The sequence below is a fragment of the Centruroides sculpturatus genome, unplaced genomic scaffold, assembly GCF_000671375.1.
Source record: "Centruroides sculpturatus isolate CEXI.00-Female unplaced genomic scaffold, Cexi_2.0 scaffold214, whole genome shotgun sequence".
NCBI lineage: Eukaryota > Metazoa > Arthropoda > Arachnida > Scorpiones > Buthidae > Centruroides > Centruroides sculpturatus.
In genome coordinates, this window is record NW_019384569.1 from 450,281 (window position 1) to 472,709 (window position 22,429).

The 22,429-nt window shown below is 25.6% G+C and overlaps 1 protein-coding gene across 1 annotated transcript in view; it reads right to left on the minus strand.

The window, feature by feature from the left end:
• Positions 1-22,429, minus strand: part of LOC111624135 (microtubule-actin cross-linking factor 1-like) — a 126,278-nt gene that overhangs the window by 62,320 nt on the left and 41,529 nt on the right. Inside the window, exons 27-36 of the mRNA XM_023366930.1 lie at positions 12,933-21,902; positions 12,081-12,227; positions 11,469-11,693; positions 11,270-11,383; positions 9,978-10,061; positions 7,326-7,964; positions 7,028-7,228; positions 6,479-6,937; positions 5,385-5,550; positions 2,997-3,107 (exon numbers count right to left, since the gene is read on the minus strand). Coding sequence (XP_023222698.1) covers positions 2,997-3,107; positions 5,385-5,550; positions 6,479-6,937; positions 7,028-7,228; positions 7,326-7,964; positions 9,978-10,061; positions 11,270-11,383; positions 11,469-11,693; positions 12,081-12,227; positions 12,933-21,902 — 11,116 coding nt within the window. The remainder of the gene's footprint in view (positions 1-2,996; positions 3,108-5,384; positions 5,551-6,478; positions 6,938-7,027; positions 7,229-7,325; positions 7,965-9,977; positions 10,062-11,269; positions 11,384-11,468; positions 11,694-12,080; positions 12,228-12,932; positions 21,903-22,429) is intronic.

The window sequence follows — 22,429 nt, forward strand, 5'->3', positions numbered from 1 at the left end:
AATATAAAATAAGCTAATGTTCATATTTAAATACTAATTCATTTATTGATAGGATTATTTTTATTCTGGGGATATGCTTAGAGTATTTGCATTCTTAAAAGCCATAAATGTTCATGTAGAAATTATATTGTATAATTTTTTTCTATTCAATTTTTAATTATGTATTTATTAATATAATATATTTTATACAAATTTTAAGCAATTTTTTTAAAATAATAATTTCATTTTCACGTGTTTAAAATCATGCAATAAGTAATAAATTAATTCTTCAGAAATTTTTGAAATATATTTAATGACAAACATTATCATTTTTTATCAGAAAAGAATTTAAAATAATAATTTTTGTTCATTTATATAACGATACATTTAAAATTAATTTAAAATATGTTTTATTTAAAACTGAAGTTTTAATAACACAAAATTATTTGACAATTCCATTGTTATTGTTCATATCATCTATGCAGCAGCTACATAATAATTTGAAGTGATTTAATTGGGGAATAACAGTTTTTCAAAATAACAATTTTTAGACGTTACTGTAAAATTTTGAATAGAACGATATTAACAATAAAATAAATTAGTAAAAACTGATTATTGAAGTAATAAACAAAGTTTGTTAGAGACATCAGTCCTTTTAAGCAGCATAAAAACAATCCCAAACACAATTTAATTTTAATAGTTATGAGCATTATTATTTGTTTATAAACATAACAGTTATAAAATGTTGTTAAATTAAGATTTTTAAAGTGTTATAAATATTGCAATGTCAAAACAGAAATCAATTCAATAATTTTTGCAAATTCATTTAACAGACTCAGTTTAGAATCTTGTATAGCACTGGATGATGAATTAAAATTGCAGTATTATTAAAAATGTTATCAAATTTTTTATAATTATATATTTTTCATTTAAAATAATGTTAAAAATTTTACAAATTAAATTATATATTAATGAAATTTCTTTTAGCATGATAATATAACTAACATATTCATATTATCATTCATATTATTCAATTCCATAATGTAAACTGAAGAGCTTTCATGCTAGAAAACAAACTTTTAAGGAGTGAACTCCTTAAAAATTTGGTTTAAAAAAATTAGTGTCAGTGCTATATAGTATATTCATATTATCAATAAACTTTACCATCTTACACTACAGTATCAAATTTTTCATTTTTCATCTGGAAAGCTTCTTATTTTAACCTTTATGAAACATTTTTTGATCCTATTTATTCAGGTTTTCTTTCATTTCAGAAAAATCCAATTTTTAATGCTTTCAAAATCAAATTTGGAATATCAAAATTTTACAATTGATCATGTATCTTGGCAGAATTAGATGCTTACATTTTATTTTCATTTTAATTTGTTCTAAATTCCTTTTTTGATGGCATATTTTCATGCTGTCAGAAATATCTCTATGTCCCTAACATTTATGCATTCATTGGAAATGTGGAGACATTTCCAACCAAGATGTATGATCAATTGTAAAAAATTCATTATTCCAAAATTTGATTTTAAAAGAAATAAAAATAGAATTTTTCTAAAACAAAAGAAAAAAACCTGAAGATGGTTCATAAATAGGGCCAAAAAACATTTCATAAAGAACCACACACAACACCAGGGTATAGTCAACAAACCGATGACCAGTGACATAGAAAATACATTGTTTTTTCTATGCACACTGGTCATCAGTTTGTTGGGTACATCATTTCATAAAGGTTAAAATAAAAAGTTTTCCAGTGGTAAGGTAAAAAGTTTGATAATATACTTTACATATTGATAAAAAAATAAATTTTTTCTCTGTTTATGTATCTACTAACTACAAGCAAACAGAGTGTTTCAAATAGTTGTTCTCAATTTTTTGAGACTAATGATATACTCAAAATTTTTGGTGGCATATACATATAAACAAAATACAAAATTGAATACATGCAATTTTTCATATAAAATAACAATATAAAAAGTAGACAAAATCAACATTTTAAAATATTTTGAAACTTTATAGTATGCCAATAAAAAGTTTGTGATATACTGGTTGAGAACCACTGTATAATTTACAGTACAGACTAATTAAAGAGACATTTGAACAAGAAGAACAATTACTTTACATATATACTAAATAACTAACTTGTTCAATTTTACTAATATAATAATACTAATGTAATAACTTTAATGATTAAATTATTAATTTATATTACCAGTGTATTAAACCTACTAAGAGATAATAATTTTGCTCACTTTCAATGACAAATTTATCAAATTACTATTAATAAAGTTGCATAAAACTCTAAAATTAGTTTCTGCTTGAAAATGGTGTTCCATTTATGTAAGTTCTAAGTAAAGAGAATAAATATTTGGATCATCGAAACAGTCATTATGTCAATGATTCAGAGAATTATATATAATATCAGAGGATTAATCTAATTGACATAACTTAAACTAAACTATATTATTGTTGTCATTTTCATTTGAAATTTATGTTTATTATGTTTTATATGACAAAATTATCATAGAAATAATTTGATTTAAACTATTGAGAAAATGATAAATTTTTCTAATTTTAATTACTGAAGTCAATGGCAAGAAACTAAAAGTTATAATTAATGATTTATTCTTTACAAAAGTTATATGTTAGTAAAATTTTCAACTAATAATTATCAAGAGTGAACAACTATATATATTATATAAAATACAAAAAGGATTCAGAATAAACTGACAAATAAAAAGATAATTGCTTTTTCATCTAGGATATCACTTATAATATGGACAAATTCATATATAATATAATTAAATTTGAAAATTAATACAACAAATTGTTAAATTTCCAAAAAATTTTATTACACATGCAATGTTATCAGTTTACATATTAAACATGTAATTAATATTTTTCACTTAAATCAAATTTAAATGCTTAATTAGTAAATGCAGGGGGAAAGAAATATTTTTATTATTATTTTAGAATTTTTTTCTTTTTGTTTTGAAGGCAAATGTGCTTACCTTCCAAATTACCTAGGTTGTCAACAGAGTTAGGTCTACTCCCAAATCCACTGGATCCACTGGAAAGAGGGGTAGTAGCAATTGTCTTGCTATCAGGTGATCTCCATATCCCTACAATGGCAGAATGAGTTGATAGAGCTTGTATAAATTATTAGAAGAAAGTCAAAAAAGTGTGATCGTAATATGTATTTTAGATATTTTTAAGAGAAATTTAAGGAAAAAAAATATTTCTTTCCTGCCATGCATTTTAATTAAAAAAAATAACAACAAATATCAATAAAAATAACTGTAAATAATATAAAATATGATAAAAAAAAATATATTTAAAATTTAAACTTTTATTGTTATAAAAAAATTTTTAAAAACAAATTAAAAATGTTCAGTAATTACAGATAAAATATTGAATATAAAGCAACAAACACTACATGCACAAATAAAAATTGCAATACTATATTTTTAAATTGTATTTAATGTTTTTCAATTATCAAAAATTAAACTTGACTTTAAATATAATATTTAATATATTTATATTTTACCCAATAAATAAAAAATAAAAATTTATCATTATCATTCATGCTTCTATCATATAATTAAAATAATCACATCATTCTATAAAGCAAATTTAATAGTCAATATCTTCAGCAACTTATCTTCATAAAAAAAATATTTAAAACATTAAATATACTTCTAATTTTATAGCATTATATTTCTTTAAAAATAAATACTTATATTTTTATTTCATACATTATGTTTTTATTCTATTCTTTGTAGCTCCAAATAGATAAGGTGAATGGCATACTGTTTTAATGTATAATGGATATTTATAATCTATGAACAATTTTTTGAACATACAAACAAAGCAGAAACTGGATAATAATGTTGATAATAAAGAAAAGATGAAAAAACTAAAAAAACCAAGAACTCCAGCAAAAATGAAAAATAATTAATGGTAAACAAACATTTTCAATAACTTTAGCTGTCATCATCTTTTGAAAGTTAACTATCATAATGATGATAGCTAAACTTATTGAATATGTTTGTTTACCATTAAATATTTTTCATTTTTGCTAAAGTTTTTGATTTTTTTATTTTTACTTCAATTTTTTTGAATATGAAAGATAAAGAATATAAATGTTTTTATATAAATGCATTAAAATTTCAATGTTTTTACTTTGAGTTGTAAAAATTAATACTTCTTCATTAATATAAACTTCCATTTTTTAATTTCAAATATTAGAATATAAATTTATGGATGTTAAACTGAATGGAAAATGAAAAGTATATTCTTTTTCTTTTCTTATAAACAGGCTTAAAAATAAAAAGTATATTAATTTCTAATTTATTAAAACAATAGAACTAAATCTAAGTAGACTCCTTGATAATCAAATGAATAGGATTCTTATTAAGCTACATTAACGGCTGTTCATTTGATTATTAAAAGTTTATCAGGTTGGTTTTATGTGTAGGTTCCTTGAGTAAATATATTAATTACAGGTATATTAAAGCATTCATATATAGAATTTGATTTTCCTTAATTTTTAAATTTATTAAATAAGCTTAAAACAACATCTTGAAACTTTTATTATATATAACTATCACCACATAGTAGAAAAAGTAAGATACAGTGCACAAAAAGTGATAGAATTACTTGATTATTATCAAGAAAACAGTCGTTTGACTGGTATTTATTTGGTTACCTGCAATTTTACTTTCAGTTTTTTTTAATATTTTTTTTAATCAAGAAATAATTACCCATCTCTTGAATATGCATATTTCATCTGATTATAACACATTTATATTTTCAATTTTAAATATTCCATATAGATATTTTGATTGATACAGATGTTAATTTATACTTATCTTGAACACCATAAATTTGGAAATATATAGATATTGCATAAATTTACAAATTTAACATCATATAATTTATTTAAAAAAATAATACAGCGAAGTACACCATATGCATTTACTCCAGCTGAAAAACTAATAGAAATACAAACTTTTTTGTGATGGAGTAAGTACACATACTCTATTTTGCTTTATATTAATAATTCCCACTTTATGTTGAATAAGATTATAGTAATGCAACATAAAAATTTAAGTACTTTTGCCTTTATTGTTTTGATTTCATTAGGATGAAGTTCTGAAATACAGATTTGAATCATATGTGTTTGATTTGAATTAAATCAAATATATTTTAAATTTTATACAAAAATATTAATAGTTTATATTTATATTTTATTTTATTCTGAAAATAATAAGTTCATGTTTTTTTAATTGAAGATTTTAACTTTTATCAAAATTGATTAATTAGTTTTAGTATTGTTAAAGCTATTTTAATTTATTTATTTTATGATTATTAGATATACTGTAATAATGTTTACTTACTGGATGGCGATCGTCTGGTAGGGCTTGATGGTGAAGGAGACTGTTTTTTTGTTGGACTTCTAGCACGATGTGGACTATCAGCACGCATTATAGAATCATAAGCATTTCCTAATTGGTTGACTTTATCAATAGTTGATGCATATTCAGCATGTTCTTTAATCAATGGCTGTAATTATAAATTTCAGCAGTAATAATACTTGGTTAAATTATTTTTGAAATAATATTTTTAATAATACTGAAATATTTTCTAAACAATTCTCTCATGTAAAAGTTTAAAATTGTCTTAGTTTAAAGATTGTATAATAAATAATACAATTTATTAATACTATAACAATTTATGGATGGATGAATAACTGATTGAAATACTTTCAGTAACAAATTCTCAAATCATAATTCTGATTTTGATATGAATTTCATTTTTTCTTTATTCTAATTGAAAAATTATTATTATTGTTTTCTATCTTTGATTTAAAACAACTATAATAATAATAATTTTGTCCTAATTCTATATTTCAATACTCCAACCTCGTTATTAAATATTTTTAAAATACTTTTATTGTTTATAAATGTTATACATGTAATGCCATTATTTAAAATTTATATATTAAAAAAATTACGTTCAATTCTATTTTCATTGAATATAATTAGCCTGAAAATAGTTAAATTTAAAGTTGGTAAAGCACTTGACATAATAAATGTTTCAATTTTAATTGTGTAAAATGTTTTTCTAAATATTTATTTAGTTGCACTCAAAAGCATTATTTCCATATCTCTGTGAATTATTATACAGATGTGAACTCTATCATCTTTATTACATTCTAATATTTTAAATATAATTAGTAATGAATAATGATATAGATTTTCAATTTGTTAACATAGATATATGTAACATTTAAATTAATCAAATTTTTCATTTATTGATTTATATAAATAAAAGACATATCATAGAAATAAACTGGAAATACTAATCATAATTTCTAGAAGAATTTTATAAGCTATTGAAGTATGAAACTATCAACTATTAATATTTATAATATCATATATTAAACAATTGTTCAATATTTGTTTCTTAAAAGTTATAAATTATTATATACCTTAATTTCCAGAGCTTGTTTACGTAAAGTATCTTTATCCATTGCAACAGGTTCTAAATTTTCTACTCTAGCTTCCATGTTGCTAAGCCATTCTATAACTTTAGCCCTTAGTGCCTCATATGCAGATAACTGTTCTAATCGTGTTTTTTCCAATTTCTGCTTGTCTAATAAAGCATCTGAAAGCTCTTTCCACTGTTGTTCAAGATGTTTTAATTTGTCTCGTACATAAGATGTATCAGTAACATCAATTTTTGCTAAAAGTGTCTTTCCCATTTTCACTGTTTCTTCATATTCATTTATTTTAGAATTTCGTTGATTCATGACATCTTCGATAATTCTTTCAAAGCTGTCAACACTCCTATGAGTAATATCACGACCATCAATAAAACTCATCATTGAACATAGCCATTCCTCAAATTTAAAAACTTTCATTTCAAAAATTTCTAATGAAGATGAAACCTAAATAAGTAAATAAATTAAAATTTAAAATTTAAAACATTATTATAAATACATCATTTTCAATAATAATTTTTTTAAAGCTAGTCTTACTTCATCCAAAATGTCTCCACGTTTCCTACTTTTATCACATAATTTCTCAAAACGACTATTAACATCCTTCATTTTCATTTCTACTTTTTTAGCTAAACGAGAATTTGAATTATTTAGTAAGTCCTGAGAAGATACATTTAGTGCATCAATGGTTGGCTTATGTCTGTCAATATCAGTTTGTAACATTCTATGGTCTTGAATCTACAAATGATAAATTAAAACAAATTTTAAAAATCATGCAATTTTTATTATATAATAAATAAAGCTACAATGATAAGACATTAATTAGAATTTATACCTGATCATCAAGCTTTTCTCTAACAAGACTTATGGATTTACTTTGATTTCTCTGAATGTTTTCTGCTTCATCTAACCAACGAAGTATACGATCTAAACCATCCTGAACATCCTGAGAATGAACAAGTGCAGTTTGCAATTCATTGCTTTTATCATTGATTGCAGACATTAACTGATTATATCCTTTTTCTAAATTGGATACTGTATCTTCGATTGCTTTTTTATCCGAATAGTTAACAGAAACACCTTCTAAACTATCTAGTAAAACTTTAGATGCTTGTTTTGTATTTTCAATTAATCGAGCCTGGCCAACAACATCAGTACTTAATGCTTTAAGGCGATCAACTTGGTCTTGGACAGCTTTTGGTTCAGCAGCAACTGGTTCTTCTAGTAAAGTCCTAGCAGTTTTCTGAACATCACTTAACCAATTGATTGCTTTTTCTGAACATTCAAGATAATGAAACTGTTTACTAGTTAACCCTGCAAATTTATCACTTAATTTGTTAACACGATTTAATAAATTATGATAAGTTGTTGTAATATCCTGAACTTTCATCTTTATGTCACTTTCTATTGGTTCTATGTGATGTAAACGATGAGGAAGATTTATTCTGAAGTCATTCAAACCTCGAAGATAATCCTAAAAATGTAAAACAGTAATTAAAATTTTTATAATTATTCTACTTAAATTAAAATTTTTAGATCAATAATTACTCATATTTTTATTTAAAAGACAAAAGATTAACTGTAATAAGAATTAATAAAATTAATTTTAAAATTAAAAATATTTTTAAGTTAAATGAAATGAAATACTGTACAACAATAACCAAACACCTTTATTGTTGCCAAGAAAGTTTATTTAAAACAAATGTTTTCGACCTATTCCATAGGCCATCAACATTATTGTTCAATAATGTGAAGTGTTTTGCATTTGTCTAAGCCAAACTCCATTTGTATGTCCTTAGTGTATGAATGTGTGATTTGTAGGAGTTGATGAAGTTGTTTTTGTGTGGATGCATAAAGTTTTATGTCGTCCATGTACATGAGATGTGAGAGTGTAAACTGTGTTGTTTTTTCATGTCTGATATTGTAGCCATAATGCGTGTTGTTTAACATGTTGGATAATGGATTCAGGGCTAGGCAGAACCAGAGAGGACTCAAGGAATCTCCTTGAAAAATTCCTCGCCTNTTATAGACCCAAATTTGGTGAAAGGAGAGAAAGGACAAAAGATAAAAAGTTGTCAGAAAGGTTAAATAGTTCTTCTGTTAGGCAAATATTGAGTCTTAATTTTCCAATCTTTCTCACTTCTTTATCTTTTGTCCTTTCTCTTCTTTTTTCGCATTTGGGTCTATAATCCTTTGAGTCACAACTCCAGCTTTATTTAGTATTCCTTCCATCGTTGCAAGATTTGGCTACATTGCGCCAAATGTGGCTACTTTTTTTAGTTTGACGTAAAAAATATCATTTGGCGCTTTGGCTATTTTTTGGGGTACATATTATTTATAAATATATTAGTTGAATAAAAATGCACTTTAAAATAGTGTTTCGTCGCTTTTTATTAATTAGAGATCCAAATAAAATAAATATTTGTGTTTTTCAAATAAATTTTCATTTGTCTCTTTTATAATAAATGAATTTAAAATGTAAAAGTATTTAAGAATTTATTAAGAATTTAAAATGTAAAAGTAATTTTTTAAAATATCCCTTTTCGTGATAAAGTTTTATTACTTATTATTACAATCTAGACGTGTTAATCCTTAAATATACTTGTATATTGGGCCAGAAGTATATATAATATATACTTGTGGCCCAAAACTCCTTGACTTCTTCCAATGCGGCCCAGAGAAACAAAAAGGTTGGACACCCCTGATGTAAATTATGAGTTCCTGGTAGATTTTTTAATAATATACTTCCAGGAACTCATAATTTACACATTAATTTTATTTTATTGTATTAGTTGATACTTATATTTAGTAGTATTTCTGAGTTTATTTTTATTTTATTCTTTGTTTTCATTATATATATTTTTATACAATACTAGTATATTATTATTTTTTAATCCATTGTCAGTTTTTTTTTTAAATATTTGTATTCGATCTTGTGGAACGAAATCTTCCAATTGTCCATTTTCAACCTGATGATGGCCTATGGAATAGGTCGTTTGTTTTAAATAAACTTTCTTGGCAACGATAAAGGTGTTTGGTTATTGTTAAATATTTTGCTGAGCATGTTCTATTTAATGAAATACTGTACTACATTAAGGTTTTTTTAAAACTATGATTTTAAATAGAAAAACTTAATATTTTAAGTAAAGACTATCAATCATTTTGAAAAATTTTAAAGCTATTACTGAAAATTCTTGAGATAAGCAAACATTATAATAATATATCTCAAAGATGTATATTATAATAAACATTTAAAATTTACATTTATAATAAACACAAATTTTATGTTCAGATATTTGCAGATGCACATTATCCATCTCAACATGATTTATTGTTTTCTTCACAATTATATAAATTACATCATTTTAATTTGTACTAATTATGATTGATTTCACTAAATTTAATACGTAATTACATTAACTGAATTCCATTTTATTTGATTTTAAAAGATTATAAAAAAATAAAAATTGTATGAAATGTAATATACCTTAGATTCATCTAAAAATTTTTGTGCAGCCATTGTTATGAAACGTAGATCAGCTTGATGTGCAATAACATCACTGGCAAAAGTCTGAAAAGAAAATATATATGTTTTTATAATTCAGGCAAGGTATTTTGATAAATATTACATATCATTACAAAGGAATATCTTAATCACTTTTTATATAATGATTTTAAAGAAATTTTCTGTAAAAATATATCATTCAAATTTTAAACAATTTTTTGAATTTTATTTGTTCAAACTAATAATATTCATTTCTTAAAATTATTGATTTCATCAAAATTAGTTCAAAATTAATGTTCAAGTTGTTTCTCGTCATTGGAATTTCTTAGTCTGTTCTGTGTTTAAATTTGTTAAGTGTTTGATTTGATGATGATATGAAAAAGCCTCAAAAATGTTTAATCAGAAATAAATAAGTTGACCTCTTGAATTATATAGTGAATGTTTGAATTAAAAAACTTCAATTTTATCTTTATATATTAAAACATTTTATCTTTAATGTATAAATACAAGATATTTACTTTACATAATTTTTTAAAAATATCTCATTCAATAACTAATCATGTTACATAATGCAAATACATAAAATTAATTGTTTAAATTGAATTTTTATGAAATAAAATAACTGGACCAATTTCATATAAATTTATTTGTTTTATGCTATTGCGAGACTAATTGTTAGATATTATATAAAACATTGTTTATGTAACTGCAAAGTAAAAATATTCTATTGGATCTAATCTACCATAATGTAACTAAATCTTCAAATCCAGAAAGTAATTTTATTAAACAAACATTTTAAAGTTTCTTTAAAATTATGTTTAGATTAGAAACTTAACAGAAAAAATGATATAGAAACAAAACTTAATATAGAAAAAAATGATTACAATTTAAATAGAATAAGTAGAAAGTTCAAAATGTATTTCATGTGGTAAAAAAACTTTCAGTATATTTTTCTCTCTCTTATATACTGTACTGTTTTATGGAAAGATTTTATTGACCAAGAAAAATGTCAATGTTTTTCATAAAGTTTTATAGCTTTTAAACAACTGAAAAAATAAAATGATTATTACAAACTATTTTATGTTTATGTGTAGACACCAATTAAAGCATTGAATACTAACATGACTTAAGAAGCAAGAAAAAATTTAAGCTAACAAATGCATAAGAATTACAATAAAAACATTTACTGAATAAAGAAAAAAATAAATAAATGAAAATATTCTAAATTATAAAAACAATAAAATTGATTATTAATAAATAATAACTCTATTTACTTTATATGCATTGGCATTATGTCTCAAATGTTGAAGATCCCCTAGACTTCGCTCATTATCAATAAGTAAAGTGTTTGCTTCAGTTAACCAGATACTAAAACTGTGAAGTTCAGCCTAATAAAGAGTAAAATAACAACATATTTTACAACACTTGAAATAAATTCAGATAAATTGCAAATTCAAAATTTAATTTGCTTACTGAAAATTTATGTAATTCATCCAAAGCTGCACTAAGACGCCTCAATAATTTCTCACTTTGAATGCATAAGGCATCGTAACGTCTCTTTAACAAATCTGAATCTTTTTGAAGTTGATAAATTTCTTCTTTGCTCAATAATTCTTGACCTTGTTCTATTACTTGAGATACTTGATCCAAACAAATTAAAATTGGTTTTTGATGTTCTTCAATATCATCTCTAAGAGCCTAAAAAATTAAAATTTGTTTACAAAATAAATTAAAATATATTACACATTAGCATATTAAAGAGCACATAAATAAATAATTAATATCACTAAATAATTATTGTCTTTATAACTGATAAAATTTCATCTTAAACTTTCATTTTAAAAGTTTAAAAGAAACTTTTATCATTAAAATATGATTAATAATAAAAGGTAATTAGTGAAAACATTTTACTGATTTAAACATGTCACAGAAATAAAAGTAGCTATCTTTTGCATATTCTTATATTATTATTATATTATATATTAGAGTGCAACATAATATTAAAACATTTTTAAGTATTGCTATTATCTTAAAAAAAATTATGATAAATTCATTCAAAATATAATTTCAAAAATTATTAACAACCTTTGCATTATTGATTTGATGATGTAGTTCTTCAGTTGTTTCTTTAACAAGGCCTAAATCTGCCAGCTGAAGTTCAGTGTTCTCAACCCAAGAAAACAGTCTGGAAATACTATCTCCACATAACTTATATTTTTCTTCTACAGCAATCTAATAGGAAAAAATATAAAAATAGAAAACAATTACTTAAATAGCTCCTATGTAAATATTATCCAATATGAATTTTGAAAGCAGATTTAAAATATTCAATATAAAATATTAATATATACTTACCTCAATAAAAAATTTTAAAAATTATAATAAAAATGATTATATAATACATTTTAAGATTGTTTCATGCACAAAAAACAAATAACAAAAAATTCACAGCATAAAAGTTGTTACAAATAGCATAAACAAACAATTAACAAATGCAAAATAGTAATACCATAAATTTTTTAACAGGCAAACTGCATAAAACCAGCAATACCTTCACAAAGCTTTAGCAAACTGCATGCTTCTGACTAAAAAAACAAATTTTACTAGATTCTGAAATTCCAACTACCACCATTTTCGTATGAAGCCAAGGATCAATTTTTGTTAATGAAAGTTTAATCTTTCATGCATTATTAGTAAAGTAAATAATAAATAAATAAATAAACAAAATTAAATAAATAAATAAATAATTAATTAATTAATAATAATTCTTGAAAAAATCATAATTCACAAATAACAAATTTTCACATTACAAATTTTAATATCATCTTTTTAAGGGTTAAAAATTAACAATATTTATATATATATATATAAATACATTAGGAAATACTGCAGCAGAATAAATTTTACCATGCAATACAGAATCTCCTGAATCCTTACCCTTTTTTCTGCCGCAATCAGTAGACCATCACGTAGAGCGTGAAGCAGATTAATACGCTTTCTTGTGTGGGAATTTATCAAACAGCCAGCTTCACCATCTAGTAAACCAGATTCAAGAGCTTGATGAATTGTCATTATTTCTCCACTATGAGCATCACGTATTCGAGTTGTTGTAGGATCAATAAGATTTGATGCAATTGCTTTTTGAAATGTTAATGTAAGTTCATTATATGGGTTAAGAAATAAACCAGTCTGTGAATTATATAGTTTATATTCCAATGCTTCCAATAATGTTAATGGTCTCTTAAATGTTAGAATTAAACCATTACTTAAAGCATCATTTATTGTCAATAACTGATTAGTAACTGCATTTAAAACAGTTCCTTTCTCTGGATCGATAATATTCAGATCAAAAGCTTCTGGAAACTTCAATATTTTTCTTGATTTTGTATCTTTTACAAGAACTGTATCTGAATCAATGTAACCTAATACTATAGCTTCTTTTAAACTTAAGGGCTCATTTAATTCCTGATTTTTAAACTGTCCTGTAATTGTATTTAGAAAGCCTTTTTCAATTGCCTGATCAAAACTTAATGGCTCATGAAGAAATATTAGTGTTCCCTGATCAAACATGATTGTTAAACTTTGAGCTTTTCCATGAAATGGATGTATCATAACTTTTCTTTTAATATCAATAATATTTTCTTTAATTGCATTCTTTAAAGTTTTAAATCTTCCTGTTGTTGGATCTTTAATGACAGCAGATTCAGGATCTATTAATTCATTCTTTATTGCTTCTTCTAAAGTATACTCAATCATAGTTTTAGGATCCTTAAAAGTTCCTTTACTGAAATCAATAGAACCATGTTTTAAAGCTTGTTGAAATGAAACTGGCTTCTCAGTTTTAATAATTAATCCACTTTCATATGCTTGTAATAGTGATATTGTCTTATCATTTCGTTCATCAATAATTGTACCTGAAGAAACATTAATAATCCCATCTTCTATAGCACTTCTAATTGACTGTAATTGACCAGTAAATGCATTTCTAACAGATGCAGTAGATGGTTCAATTAAACCTTGCTCAATAGCTTGACTTAAATCAAGTTTATCACCAATTTCTGGATCAATAAACTTTCCTGTCGTTACATCAAATAGCTTCATTTTAAATACTTCATCTATATCCATAGGTTTCTTGCACTTGATAATCAAACCCTCTTGTACAGCTTCATTAAAAGATAGCATTTGAGAAGAGTTTGGAACAATGTATTTTCCAAGTTCTGCATCAATAAGTTTAGAATCAATGGCTGCAGATAATAACATATAACGATTAGTTTGTTTATTTTTCACATATGATGTTTTTAAATCAATAACATTTTCTAGTATTGCTTCTTCAAGTGTTAAATATCTTCCATTAGTGGGATGTACTAGTTTTCCATTTACTGGATTATACAAACCAACAGTTACAGCTTCACATAAACTAAATGGATTTTCAATGTCTATTATAAATCCACGTTCCAAAGCTACATTAAGAGGTATGCACTGATTACTATTAGGTTCTTGAAATGTTCCTTCTCTTCGATCTATAATTCCTGCTCTAATTGTTTCTACTAATAAAAGAATTCTTTCAGATAAAGGATCCCAATAACAAGGTAAAGAAGGATTAATTACAAAGCGTCTAACAGCTTCATGTAAAGTAATATTTTGTCCAGTATTAGGATCTGTAAACTTTCCAGTTTCTTCTATATATAATCCTTGTTTTATTGCTTTTTGTAAGGATATTGCCATTTGGCTTTCAATTATCAAACCTAAATCAAAAGCAATTGGCAACGACACTTCAGTTTTATCTTGAAGTACAAGTTTTCCTGTTTCATTGTTTATCATACCATTCTCTATTGCAGTAAAAAGAGATATTTTCTTTAGAAAACCACTTTTAGTATCTTTAACATGAACAGATTCAGCATCTATTAAATTTATTTCAAGAGCTTCTTTCAAAGTTATATATTTTCCTGTATCAGGATTAAGAAATTTACCATTTCTTTCATCATGCAGACCTTTTAGTAGTGCATCTTTTAAAGATAATGGTCTTCTCAAGTCAATCAATAGTCCTCTATCAAAAGCATCCTGAAAGTTGAACTTCTTTCCCATTCTGTTTGAAATAAATTTTCCATCTACAGTATCAATTATATTTTGTTGAACTGCTTGATTAAATGTAAGTAGTGTTCCATCACTCTCATTTATTACAAGAGTAGAATTAGGATCTATTAAACCACTTCTAATAGCTTTTTCTGTTAACATCTTTTCCTGAGATGATGGATTAATAAAAAATCCAGTTTCTGAATCGTAAAATCCTTTGTAAATTGCTTCTGGAAGGGAATATCTTCGTTTTGCAGATAAAATCAATCCTCTGTCTACTGCATCATAGAAATTCATTTCTGATCCATGTCTTGGATCTATAGCAATACCCAATTTTGGATCAATAATTCCAACCTGAATAGATTCAAGTAATGTCAATATATTGTCTGATCTTGGATCTTTAACTGTCAATGCATTCTTATTGATATATCCCTGTAATATGCATTCTTCTAATGTTATTTTTTTCCCATTTACATAATCAATCATAAGTCCAGTTTCTGAATTATACAGCTGATGTTCAAGTGCCTCTTGAAGAGACCATGGTTGCCTTGTAGTTACAAGGAAGCCTTTTAACAATGCAATATCTAATGTCATGACTTGAGGATATTTTAAAAGACCCTGCTTGGCATCTAATAAGCCTGTTAATATAGCTTTTTCTAATGTAACTAAATTTCCTTGTTTAACATTTTTAACTTTAGCTGAATCACCATCAATAAATCCAATTTTTATGCTTTCTGCTAGTGTAATTGCTTCTCCTGTTGCAGGATTTAAAAACAAACCAGTAGATGGATTGTAAAGACCCTTATTTATTGCATCTAAAAGTGTTAATTGAATTTGATTTGTCATAATTAGTCCTTTTTGTAAAGCAACATCTAAAGTATATTGACTATTTTTAGCTGTGTCTTTCAATTTACCTGATTTAGAAATAATTAGATGAGTTTCTAAAGCCTCATCCAATGAAATTATATTATCTGCTTTTGTATCTTTTATTTCTGTCATAAAAGCATCAACTAATCCTTTCTTTACTGCATTATCAATATTGTGACTTTGTTTTGTGATTGGATCTTCAATCATACCAGTATTAGGATTGTAACAATTATTTCTAATGATTGCTTCTAATGAAAATGGATGGCGATGTATCACAATTAAGCCTTTCTTAAATGCTGTCTCTAATGTTAATTCTTGACTTGTAATGGGATTGATGTAAATATTATTTGTCAAGTCGACCAAGCCAGAATCTATTGATTCTTTTAAAGTTAAGAGATCCTTCAGTTTAGGATCATAAACATCAATTGATGTCATATCTATAAATCCTGCTTTTAATGCTTCAAAAAATTCCATAAATTCTCCAGTTATTGGATGTTTAAAAGTGACAATATCTATATCAAATAACTTATTCTCTATTGCTTTCTGAAGTGTTAATGATTTGATAAATGAAGTAACTTCTTTACTTTCTTCTGAAGCTTTAATCCAACCTAATGCAACTGCTTCAATAAACGTTACTTTTTCTCCAGTATTTGGATCTGTCATTTGTCCTGTTTTTCTATCTATAATTAATTTGTGAAAAGCTTCCAGAAGTGATATAAATTGACCTGATTGTAAATTTTTAACTTCTATCTTTTCAGCATTTAATATGCCGCTACTTACAAGTTCACAAAAACTTATCATTTCTCCAGTTTGAGGATTTACAAATACTGATGAACTTTTATTATAAAAACCTTGATCAAGTAATTCAATAATTGCATTTCTTTCCTGAAGAATTTGAGATCTGATAAGTATTAATTCTGTAAAACTATATACTTTTACTACATCATCTAAAACTGCAATCCCATTTTTTAGAGCCACATCAACAGTCAGCTTCTTATTTTCCTTTTGCAAGACTAATAAACACTTCTGTGGATTTATAATTTGCAATTCAATTAATTTTCTCAAGTTAATATGCTGTCCAATTAATGATGGAGCAAGCAATTGAAGTTTTGAAGGCACTTCTTCCAAATGACTAGGAGAGATTATTCTGTTTTGCAAATCATTTGAAACTTTCATTGTCTCGGTGCTAGCTAATCCTGAGAGATCAATAACTGCTATCATTCCCATTTTTAATGCGTCCTTTATTGGAACTTTTTTATATGGATCAAAATCGATATAATTTAGAGTTTTAATATCAAATTTTCCATTTTCTAATGCTTTAAGAGTTGTCATAATTTCACCAGTTGATGTATTATATATCATACAATCAAGATCAATTAAATTTTCTCTTAGAAGATTTTCAAACATAACTATTTCACTAGTTTGAGGATTTCTAAACATATTATGCTTATCATCATACAATAAATTAAATGATTCACTTAAAGAATATTTCCCTTTGAATTTGCTATCATCTGAAATTAAACATCCTTTAACAATTGCTTCAGATATTAGTATCAATTCTCCTGTTTTTTCATCAGTATATTTACATTCTGATAAATTAAGTAAATTTTTTTCAAAAGCCTGTCTGAATGTAAGTGGCCTTATAAATGGGTAAGCAGTTATTTGAAGTAAACCTGATTCAACTGCATTATTTATTGGAATATTTTGTCCACTTTTCGGATGAATCATTGTTAGAGAAATTGGATCTATTAAATTTTTATCTAAAGCTTCTATAACATTAATGCTATCAGCAAGTGGAAGAATGGGAACAGTCATTATCAAACCAGCATCTATAGCATCTCCAATATAGAGCTGTTCATTAGTAACTGGATGTGTAAACTGTTTGGTTTTTGTATCTATTAGTTTATGTTGCAAAGCAACAGGAAATGTCAATCCTAACAAAGGCATTTTACTAGTTTCACTTGCAGGAAAATAAAAATCTAACATATCTTTCGTAGCATCAACTATACTTATTGTTCCAGTTGGTAAATGAATTTCAGCTGTTATAGAATCTACAATTCCTTTATTCACTGCTTCTTGTAATGTTATTTTGCTTCTGCTTTGTGGTTCAGAAACAGTAGCGAATGGATTGATAATATCACAGATAATGGCATCTTGTATGGTTAAAACTGTGCCAATTTCTGGATGTATAATTTTCAATGATTCTGGCTGAATCAATCCCTGAGTTGCTGTTTCTGGAAGAGTTAATGATCTACCTACAGGCAGCATAATGTTTCCATTTTCAGGATCCAGAATTTCAAGATCAAGAGCTTCTTGTATAGTTAATTTTACATTACGTTTTGGATCAACAACAGCACCTGTATTCCCATCAATTAAATTTGACTTTACTGCTTCTTTTAATGATAACTGTTTGCCATCAGAAGTTTTCAAATTTCCTAAATCATTTAATACTTCTCCTGTAGTTTCATCGACTAATCCTTGTTTTACTGCTTCCTTTGGTTTTACACTTTTTTTCCTAATTTTTTGTAAGACTGAAGCCTGTTTAGGAGACTCAACTGATTTAGCCTTACCAAATGTTACTTCAAATCGTGGTTCAACAAATTCTCTTGTTTTTGGTGTTATGTTTTCAGTCTTAAATTGATTTTCTTTATTATCATTATCCAAATTTAATTTACTTGAATTGTCTTTTGATGAAATTACTTGAAACTTTCCTGTTTCTAATTTGTCATGATGAATACTTTTTAAATGTTCTTGATTTTCTTCTATAATCATAGGAACAACAATTTGATCATCCTTTGAATCAACATTTGAAGTTAAAAAATACACTAATCCATTTTTCATAGCTTCAGATATTAATATTGATTCTCCAGTTTTATAGTTTACATATTCATTAGTTTCTTCATTTATTAGACCTATGTCGATTGCTTCTTCATAGACTAACATATTCCCAGTATTAATGTCTTTCACTCTAAGTTGATTTGATTCAACTTCTTTAGATTTAACAGCAGTGACAATATCAGAACTCTTCCCTGTGGTAGAATTAATGACTTTTCCAGAAGTTGGATCATAATATATATCTGAAGCTATTCTTATAATTTCATTTGCAGTAGTTGACACCATTTTATCAGAAGTGCTAACTTTTGGAAAACTTGTTATTTCAGAAAACAGCAGCTTTGTTTCCCCTGGTTTTTCATGAGTTCCTAATCTTCCTGTTTCATGAAAAACTTCTTTTGATGAAGCAGTGATATTTAACTTCCTTTTTTCTATTAAGGCATCAACTTCCATTCTGTCTTCAAGAAAAATTAATTTTTGTCCAATTCCTTTCTTCATCGATATTTTAGTGCCATTTTTCTCATCAACGTAATGTCCTGTAGAATCCAAAATATTTTTCTCTAATGATTTAATCACAGGAATAACAGTTTTAGTTGTAGGATCAACAACATTGACTGAATTAGGATTTATTATTTCCATTTTTATTGTTTCTTCAAAAGAAACTAATCTGTCAGTACCAAGAATACTAAAGAGACCTGTTTCACAATCAAACATCCCATTTTCTATTACTTCTTTTAGAAACCAACCTCCAGATGGTACGTCTACCTGTTGCTCATATTCATTCATAAGAGATTTATATTCCTGATATCCATTAGTACTAATAGAATTTAGTTCTGTCCTTGCTAAATTTTTAAATAATTCTTCCTTAAATATTTTACTTTCAGTAACTTGTTTTGGACTGCTCATCCTCTCAAACGAAAAAGATTCATCTTTGATAGATGTAACTGTTTCTTGTTTACTTTTCAACAGTTTTTCAGTATCATGTGAAGGAATCTGAAAAGTAAATTCTAGAGTCTGTTTTGTTCTGTTCTGTGCATAATCAGTTTCTGGAGAACTTGGCCATTCAGAAGTTAATCCTAGAAGTCCACTATTAATTGCTTCTTCCAGAGATATAATTTTACCAGATTTTGGTTCTCTAAATGTACCATTGGTTTCATCAATAAGACCATCTTTCATAGCTTCTTGAAATGTTATTTTTGTTCCAGAATTAACAGACTGTTCATAAATAGTTACAAATTTTGTTGTTTTATTGGTCACAGTCTTAACTAAAACTGAAATATTTAACAGACTTTTTAAAGTTGAAGCACCTTCTAATGTTATCATATTCTGGTTTAGAGCATCCATTAAAGAAATAAATTTTTTTGTCGTTGGTTCTCTTAATTTACCTGTATTAGAATCAAGCAGATCTTTAAAGACTGCTTCTATAACTGTTAATTCATTCCCTTTATCATCTTTTATTCCAATTTTCTTAGTAAGTAATTGATAAAGTTGTGGTTGTATAAGATGCTGTTGAGTTGCTTCTGATAATGTTATATATTTATTAGATGAAAAATCACAGTATGTATTTAAATTTTTATTAAGTATTCCTTTTTTAATGGCCTTATTAAAACTTACATATTCTGAGATTTGTGAGTCTTTGATTCCTTCAATATCAAAAACTGTTTTTTGAGAAATAGGAAGAATTAATTCTTTTTCAACAGCTTCATTTAAACTAAAAATCTCTCTGGTTTCTGAATTATAATAATGTCCATTTGATGTTATTATTCCTTGTTCCATAGCTTCAGGAAGAGAAAGTAAATCATCAGTTTGATTTGAAACAATGTTTCTTGTGTGAGTATCTATTATTCCTACTGCAACTGCTTCAAGAATTGTTAATTCAACATGAGAAATAGGATGAATAATTGTATTGTTCACACTTATCAAATTATATTCTACAAGTTCTCTTAAAGTTAAAGGGTTAGTAATGAATTTCATTTTACGTGCTTTCAAAAAACTAAAGTTTTCTTGTTTTGTTATATCATGATATTTGCCCAAACTTAAATCTAAAATGTTCTCATATATTGCAGTTTTAACTGAACAAAATTCTTCTGTTTTTAAATTATAAACTTCAGTTTTATGAGATTGCAAAATTTTTTTATCAACTGCTTCGTCAATGTAATATCTTTCGCCAGACAAATGATCAACTAATAGACCAGAATTTTCATCAATTAAACCTTTATCTATAGCATCAACTAATGATATTTCACCTTCATTTACATATATATAAGAACTATCAAGAAATTTAGCTTTAAAGGCCTCTACTAATGTTAGCTGTTTATGTGTTTCTGGATCTGTAAATATTCCTGTTTTTGGATTAAGTAAATGCTTTTTTATGGCTTCAGTAAGTGTAAGTTTAGAAATGTTAATAATATGCAATTCCATTAGATTTTTAAGTTTTTCTTCTCTTATTATTCCTAAATTAAGAGCTTCATCTAAACTTATGGAGTTTCCTTTTTTTGGATCCAGGAAAACTCCATTTTCAGGATCATACAAACCCTTTTGAATTGCTTCTATTAATGTTAATTCTATGCCTGTTTTTGGATCAATAATACCACACATTTCAGTTAAACAACCAGCAAATTCAGTATCTATAAAATTTTGTGTAACAGCATTATGTAAACTCATTTGTTTTCCAGTATTTACATCTAAGTATTGTCCTGTTTTCAAATTAATTATATTACATTTTATTGCTTCATATAGTGTTAATTTTTCTCCAGTTCTCGTATTCAAAATAGCTCTTATTGAAGTTATATGTTCTGTATTTGTTGACTGATCTAGTTTTTCAAGTTTTCTCGAACTTTTAATTTCTGAAAATGTTAAAGTGCTATCATATTTATGGAATGCACCATTTAATGTTGTAGAAGAAGTGGTATTAACATAAGTTGAGTTTTCCAAGTCATTTGAAGGCTGCATTACTGATGACAACACGTGTTGAGTTTCTGCATTGTAATCTTCTTCACAATAATTCATTGTTTTAATAGTAGATTCTGTATGATAGATGGTCTTTCTTTCATGAACAGGAACTTGCTCAAGGATTAATTCAGTTCGGAACGTCTTCACAGCTATTGGAACGGCTTGCTGAATGGTGACGGAGAACTATGCAATGGGAAGGAAAAGAAAAGAAAGGAAAAGGAAGTCAGAGGTTCAAGTAGACACCACAGACCTACAATTATAGTTCATGCTAGATTAACCCCATTTTAAAAGTAGAAAGAAATTTTAAACTATAAATTAAACCCACTAATTTACTTTTAATTTTGAATTTAACCATTCCACTAATAAAGAAATATACTAATAACATGCATACATTCTTAAAAAGAATCTTAAAAATCAGAATAAAGAGTATAAAATTAGAATATAAAAAAAATTGAAAAATGGAAAATGTTTTCTTAAACAAGTATCTAGAAGGTAATGATATTACAATAAAATATAATTTTTAAAATGATTCATTTGACAATACAAATGACTCCAAAATAGTAGATTTTTTTAATAAAAAAAAAATTACATATTTCAAATAAAAATCATATTAACTCCTTAAATTTACATACTGTATATAAATATTGTGTTTATATTTAAAGCAATATATTCATACTGATTTAGCTTGTAAATTTAGTAAAAAATATAAG